Source organism: Ostrea edulis, chromosome 3, assembly GCF_947568905.1.
Source record: "Ostrea edulis chromosome 3, xbOstEdul1.1, whole genome shotgun sequence".
Classification (NCBI taxonomy): domain Eukaryota; kingdom Metazoa; phylum Mollusca; class Bivalvia; order Ostreida; family Ostreidae; genus Ostrea; species Ostrea edulis.
Genome location: NC_079166.1, coordinates 92,880,227 through 92,888,312, shown reverse-complemented (window position 1 = coordinate 92,888,312; position 8,086 = coordinate 92,880,227). Strand labels below are relative to the sequence as shown.

Genomic DNA, 8,086 nt, shown 5'->3' with positions numbered 1-8,086 from the left:
CTATAGGAGTTATCTTCACCTTTCATGTTTTGCTTTTAAAATCGTTCAGCTGTATAATAAAGGGGATATAGAACAAACATAAGGGAATACCGATATTCGCTCGTTGGTGAAAATTCGCTCATAAGCTGCCAATTTTTTAATAACCATATAATACGATATATTATATTATCATTGGATAATGGGACATGTAACTCTGTCTTGGTTCACGCTGATAGAGAACTATCCCCGGTATATTTCATCCTTACAACTCTGTGGAATGTAAGGGTTTTGCTATGACTTTGAGAAGGAGTTTCATATTAATATGAAACATGAAAAATGTTCATTTGTAGGCTTTCTCAAGATAAATCTTTAAGCAAAACTGCATGAATTAAGGAATACAAAATAGAGAGTTGGGAAAACACGGACCCCTTGATATACCAGAGTTGGAGTAAGTATCCCCTGTCGATAGGACAACGATAAGTCAATCATGGACGTTAACATACACATATCAAAATGTATATTTACTATCCAATGATTATGATAATTGCCTGTGACATCAAACTGGCTACAGATAGTGTCCTTCATTTGTCCATCACCGTTAAACAGTATAAAAAGCAAACCAAACAAATTTCCAAAACTTCAGAAAACAGTAAATTTGGTCAGAATCTAGCTCTTCTTTCTCTACAACAATAGGAATATGCATTAACATTTTAAAAAGCTTACAGTATTCAAGCTCTATTTCATTATCACTTCAATGGCATTCATTGTGCAAACTATGAATCATTTATTATTCTCAGTCATCAAAAGAACATACAATGCCATGTACCATTACTGAATGAAAACAATGCGACATATATTTCAAAAGAAAATCAACACCAACAGAATAAAATCATAATTCTGGCATTTTCAATATTCTTACGTATCGTTTACACGAGTTTGTATTCAGAAAAACAGTTTCATCAATAAATGATTATACTCAAAGACACTTTCTATTGACTCAAAAGATACAGATGATCCTATGTACCATGTGTTATACATTCCTTGCATATCTAAAACATCCCACAATGCACCCTCAGTTATAGCTTCCGGTGGGAAATTTGGAAAGTAATATGACCACGTCACTTGCTCGACTAATTCCGGATTGCCTTTGTTGAAATCTTTTAGATGTTGAAAAAGATTTCTTTGAATGTCAGAATTTACGTCTCTCTTCCAAGGATTAGCTTTCCCAAACTGATGATATACACTTGTTTCATACGTACTGCCATCTCTATCGGTGTTTTCCCGTCGCCCTCGCTGATAGTCAAGGCCAGTCACATTATTTTCGACTTGATGCGGATTGATAGATACATAAACAGAGTATTGCTCACGTTGTAAATCATATAGAAACACTTCGCGTGGGTAAAGAGCTCTTCTACCAGGACTGATGGAATTAACAATCGACTTCAAGAAATATAAATTTCGCAAGTGTGTAAATATTGCTAATTCACGTGGATTGAAATCCATAATACCGAATAAGGAATTCATTGATGGAGAAAGAATAAGAAAATCAAAATTATCCACATGCAGTGAAGGGAAATGTTTTTCTTGGAACAATATTCGAATTCCGTTTTCTCTGTGAATGTGTTTTATATTCACATTGAATCTAATTTCGACGTTTATTCGTCTAGATATTTCACGACATAGATTTTGCCAGCCACCGCGGAGACGGTAAAGTCCCCTGTCAGGTCTTAGAAAGGACCGAACCACTGCTGGGGGTACAAATGTTAATGCATACAGCGCCGATGTCTCATTCAGGGAACCGTACGCATTCACTACAAAACCAATGAAAAATAACGGTCGTAGGTCTGTGAGGTTGTATCTTACGAGAAAATCATCAATGGTACCACGGACCTAAGGGAGAAAACAAGATACTGATCAAAGAACTGTGAGTATTGAAAGAAACCCGAGCCGTTAAAGAAAATATAAATAACACACATTACATATCTTTAGATCTAGTGTCGGGGCTTTGCTGAGGCTTAAAATCCCGCACTGTAAATACCCGAAAAACCGCAATATGCAAATATTCGAGTTTCCCAATAGTTGTTTTCCTTTGTGTTATTCTTAAGTACACCGATATTGAAAGGTTGATTACCAACTGTCACACAAGCACCCAAACTGCAGGAAAACACTATTGTATTACGTGTCTCAGTGTCTGAGGATAAAATAGCCAGTGGGAAATTAGAAAATCACCAATTTTCTGTACGCATACAATATCACTTTAAATATGGCATATTTTAATTTTCTAAGAATGTTGTACGGGCGTATAGAGTGAAACTGTCCCCTGCTATCAGACAAACTTCGAATCAGCTATCAATTTGTTAAATCTGGTAACTGATCTCCATATTTCATCTATTCTTCGATATTTCGATCGTGATTTACAATTAAGGAGCAGAAAATATTATTGTCGATTCGAAGCACTTAACAACTTTAACCAATGTATTTAGATGAGCGTTGAAAAAGCCTGTAACTGTAGTATTACATCAATCGTTGCTAAAGTTCCCAACTCGACGAGAAAATGAATGAATCATCAATAGAAAACAACGAATATACACGTGGTTTAGCATACGTAATCAATGAGGTATTGATATTGATTTGAATATTTGCCAAGTTCGATTTGAAAAATGCTCACAAGATCACGATTTTTTAATTCCCAATTCAACTTGGCCAATATTAAAAAATATACGTTCAAAAACCCTATAATATACGAACTACGTAGAATAGCGAGTAATATTTTTAGAGATAAAGAAAAAGATGCCGAACAGTGATGAATCTTATGAACCTTAGATAGAATATATGAGAGTGTATTTCTATCCTATATAGAATATATGAGAGTACATTTTCAACCCATATAGAACATATGAGAGTACATTTTTATCCTATATAGAATATATAAGATTGCATTTCTATCCTATATAGAATATATGATAGTACATTTCTATCCTATATAGAATATAAGAGAATCTTTACTTACCCTTCACAAAAAATCTCATAATATAATTTTATAAATGGCTACTTACCATATACAAATTATAAATCTATACTTAACCATATACAAAATCTCTCATAATGAAAGGTGAAGATAATGAATAGTGATCGATCTCATAAATCCTATAAAGGTGAAGAAAACGAAGAGTGATCGATCTCATAATTCCTATAAAGGTGAAGATAACGAACATTGATCGATCTCATAACTCGTATGAGCAATACAAAATAGGGAATTGTACAAACACAGAGCCCTGGAATCTGCAACACATACAACATACTGTATACCACCTTGTATTGGTGGGTGTGAAATTTTCGAGAGGTTCACAAGAATATGATCGTAACGAATATTTTTTGTTAACGACACAATGGATATTATTAATCAAAATTATCTAGGTCGCCAAAAGTAGTGGGAGTGTACCAGTTTACCACTAGTAAATAGCGAAAAAGTATATCGCCAATAAATGCTGGTTTACAGTATCTGAGAATATGTTACAGTCCCCCCTACCTTACACAGAACATTTGGTGATATGTGAAAGTCTATACTAACCTTCATACATGAGAATATTGCCTTACTACACTATACAGAATATGTGATGATGTCCTTACACGGTATAGAGAATCTGAGAATATTGCCTTACTTACACTATACAGAATATGTGATGATGTCCTTACCCGGTATATAATATCTGGAGATATTGCCTTACTTACACTATACAGAATATGTGATGATGTCCTCACTCTGTATAAAATATCTGAGAATATTGCCTTACTTACACTATACAGAATATGTGATGATGTCCTCACTCTGTATATAATATCTGAGAATATTGTCTTACTTACACTATACAAAATATGTGATGATGTCCTTACCCGCTATAGAATATCTGAGCATATTGCCTTACTTATACTACAAAATATGTGATGATGGCCTTACCCTGTATAGAATATCTGGAGATGGTCGAGGCATCAGTTCTCCATCATAGGTGCCAAAGAAACATCTATGTAAAGCAATATATCGCTCAGATGCCTCTAATAACTTCGGTAGCGACACTGAGAAAGCTTCAAAGGCGGAATTAAACTCTACAAAACACAAAACTGCAGTTGTAATGAAGGAATACACAAATGTCACATAGAAACCGTTTTTAAAAATGTCATATCAACGATCATAATATATGAAAATGGTATGCAACTCAGCCAGCCAGCGACATTTTGGGGAAAAAAATACGTCTCTCTGAGAAATCCAATTGAAAAAAAACCCACTATTAATACACTCACTAACCGAAAAGAACGGTCGCTCTAAATCTACTGATGAATCATAGATTAAATCCACCGCTATTTGGTGCGCAATATTTACTTCACGCCGTTCAATTTCATCGTTTTAATCGCGCCGCTATTCATTTCGTGCTACAACGAACGGAAGTTGTGATGCTGGGATATTTCTGTTGCAGCCAACTATTTTTAGAAATAGAACACCCGAGACGAGATCACCCGATTACCATTAGCTGGCTGAGTTGCAGACTTTGTTCATATATTATGATCGCTGATACATGTATCTATGCCATGTTTAACAACGGTTCCCATGAGACATTTGTGTATTTCATTGAAATAGATACACTCACACTCTGAAGTTATATAGTTTATCAAAGATATCCTGAAATACCCAAGGAATTGAACTTTCAAAAATACAAGAAGGGAACCGGAAGTTCGTCCATAACCACCTGTGTTTCCGTCTGTAAGGAGGTGGGGTTACATAAATTTTAGGTAGATGTGTGATCCGTTTCAAAGCGCTTGTGAGTTCAAGCAAATGTCATTTGTAGAGTTCCAGAGACCACGATCCCTGTCCGATACATTCGTTGTAGAATGGAAACTGTTCAAAATAGTTATATAAGTTGATAGAAACACGAATGAATCGTAAAGATATGTATGTAATCCTGAATTGTATCCTACCTCTTAAAGTTCGACCGAGTATTCCACGTACGATAGAGAGAGAGAGAGAGAGAGAGAGAGAGAGAGAGAGAGAGAGAGAGAGAGAGTTCAACCACTTTATGACGTAACAGAAACGGTGTAATAGCAATATATTTTGATTGATTTTATTTTGTTTATCGGGAAGTTGCACTCATATGAAGACGTTACCAATAACGGTGAAGGGTTGCACATTTAGGTTTATGCTCGACGCTTACGAACATTGAAGATTCTTTAGCGTGCCACACCTACTGAGACATGGAACATTCGTTTTTAATGTCATCTCCCGTGAAATTCACATCTAATGCCGAGCGTTTGGCGATGGAATTCTCACTACCTGTTTTAACGACATAGGTCTGTTGCGGCCGGGATTCGAACATCGACCTTCTGCATGCGGGGTGAAGGCTCCACCTTGAGACCACCGCGACAGTTGGTGTTGATAGAAAGTTTCAAGATATATTATGTTTGTGAGTCCGATATATCTTAATCAAGATATAGGGCGGATGTGACCAGTCGACAGGGGATGCTTACTCCTCCCGATCCCACCTTTGACTCATTAATCTGTATGTTAGTCCCCAAATTCTCAAGATTAATCGGTATATGTCCGGCAATTCTTAACATTAACCCTTATGTAAGTATAATATATTTTTTTTTACCTCAACCCATATCAATCATATTGCTTATAGGAGTTATGGGATTGATCATTATTCGTTATCTTCACCATTCATATAACTAAATTTGACCTATACAATATAAGTTGGATATAACACTGTCTTTAAATATGCAAGGTGAAGATGACGAAGATTGATCAATCTCATAACTCTTATAAGCAATAGAAAATAGAGAGTTGGGAAAACACGGACCCCTGGATATACCAGAGGTGGGATCAAGTGCCTAGGAGAAGTACACTTTCCCTGTCGACTGGTCACATCCGCTGTGAGCCCTTTATAAACGGGTAAAGGGAGTAATCCGTACTCAAAATCATTGTTCTAAGACTACTGTTTCAGCATTTAAGGAAAGAAGCTAATGTTGACTTTTATTGTAAGATATAATGTAACGTGGTGCAGTTTATTTTATTCTGCACTGTTTCTTCAGGCGATTTTCTACTTCATAGACGGTGCTACAATGTGCAATTTGAACAAAGTAGTGCCATTTTTGGGTTGTCAAGGGGGCGCATCCCCATAGTAAGTTATATTTTACAATATAAACTAATTTTGTCAGTGTGGTCAGCCAATCATATTGCGTGTTACAACTAAAATTGAATTATAGATCTATGACTGAAGTCAGTTCAAAACACGGTATCATTGAAGTAATATTTAATTGAGGAATGAATGAGTAGGTCGCGTGGATGTAAATTGATTGTACTTAATTTTCCTTTTATCATTTGAGAAGACCAAACATTTCATTTCCCCAATGTCTAGAGATATCTTTAAAACAAATCAACACTCAAATCACCACTGTCCATCGTATCTATTTGCACATTATTTGCTTACCGTGTCTATTGTTCATTATTCGACTACCGTGTCTATTGTTCATTATTCGCCTACCGTATCTATTGTTCATTATTCGCATATCATGTCTATTGTTCATTATTCGCCTACCGTGTCTATTGTTCCAAATGGAACTTGGAGGATTAGGTATGATGTCGAATCCTGTGTTGAATTTTTCCAGTAGAGCTACTGTCTTATCATAGGTGACTGCTAAGTTGATTGTTCCGAGGTCATGCCACACGTTCCTGTAGAGTCTCGATGTTGTTTTCCCGCCTACCTCATGTCGACTTTCAAAGATTACAATGTTATGGAAACCACGCCTCTGTTAGAAGAAAAAAACCATAATGTTACTCATAACATGCAAACTATCATCGAAATTATAACAAATAAATTCCTTTTCACAAGCTTTTAAGCTTGTACTAATTGTCGATTGCAGTACATTTGTTATTTATTTAGAGGTAAAAGCATGTCGCCATTCAATACCCTAATTAATACATAATACTCGACCAAAATAGATCAATTAAAATCTACAAAGACAGCAATATGAAAATAATCTACGATTATACCAACATGAAACGTGAAGATGAAGAACAGTGATCTATCTCATAACTCCTATAAGGAATACAAAAGAAAAGATTGGGCAAACACGGACCCCTGGACACACCAGAAGTGGGATCAGACAAACACGGACCCCTGGACACACCAGAAGTGGGATCAGGTGTCTAGGAGGAGTAATCATCCCATGTCATTTTTCCTTTAGTGTATTACGTAAAAATTTGCACCAGATTATATGAAATGTCTTCATATTTTGAAGATGCCAATCTATAAATCTGCTTTATTTAAGCAAGTGTTAATGACATATGTCACCATACCTTGAGCTCGTACGCCATGTGTAGTCCTGCGGGGCCAGCTCCAACAATAGCGATGCGATCATGTACAGAGCGTGGACCTTTTATCCTGGGATGTCCTTGCATAAATTTCTAAAAGAGATTAAGACTATGATAAATATGTGTTCCCTATTCTAGCATCTAGACAAATGACCTTTTGAAACTTTTAAGAGCCTAAATAACACCATACACGGGCTTTACAATAAATAACACCATACACGGGCTTTACAATAAATAACACCATACACGGGCTTTACAATGCAATTCGATTCAAACTTAAGCTTGTAGATAAGTAAAGAAACCACGAGCTTTATCCACACTGTAGATAAGTAAAGAAACCACGAGTTTTATCCACACTGTAGATAAGTAAAGAAACCACGAGTTTTATCCACACTGTAGATAAGTAAAGAAACCACGAGTTTTATCCACACTGTAGATAAGTAAAGAAACCACGAGTTTTATCCACACTGTAGATAAGTAAAGAAACCACGAGTTTTATCCACACTGTAGATAAGTAAAGAAACCACGAGTTTTATCCACACTGTAGATAAGTAAAGAAACCACGAGTTTTATCCACACTGTAGATAAGTAAAGAAACCACGAGTTTTATCCACACTGTAGATAAGTAAAGAAACCACGAGTTTTATCCACACTGTAGATAAGTAAAGAAACCACGAGTTTTATCCACACTGTAGATAAGTAAAGAAACCACGAGTTTTATCCACACTGTAGATAAGTAAAGAA

The 8,086-nt window shown here is 35.9% G+C and overlaps 1 protein-coding gene across 1 annotated transcript; it reads right to left on the bottom strand.

Moving 5' to 3' along the window:
- Nucleotides 1-748: 748 nt before the first annotated feature.
- On the bottom strand, nucleotides 749-7,414 carry LOC130053007 (uncharacterized). Its single transcript, XM_056159430.1, has 4 exons — nucleotides 7,328-7,414; nucleotides 6,567-6,777; nucleotides 3,938-4,083; nucleotides 749-1,869 (listed from the first exon to the last, which is right to left on the bottom strand). Exons 1-4 carry the CDS (start codon nucleotides 7,343-7,345, stop codon nucleotides 922-924), a joined length of 1,323 nt encoding a protein of 440 aa, XP_056015405.1. The 5' UTR covers nucleotides 7,346-7,414; the 3' UTR covers nucleotides 749-921.
- Nucleotides 7,415-8,086: the final 672 nt, after the last annotated feature.

What these genes read in the sequence shown, in the direction of transcription:
- LOC130053007 (XM_056159430.1), bottom strand. An exon ending in CATTTGGAACAATAGACACG is followed by an intron (nt 4,084 to 6,566) that starts GTAGGCGAATAA and finishes TGTGTTTTGTAG; the next exon opens with AGTTTAATTCCGCCTTTGAA. An exon ending in CTCCAGATATTCTATACAGG is followed by an intron (nt 1,870 to 3,937) that starts GTAAGGCCATCA and finishes TTTCTCCCTTAG; the next exon opens with GTCCGTGGTACCATTGATGA.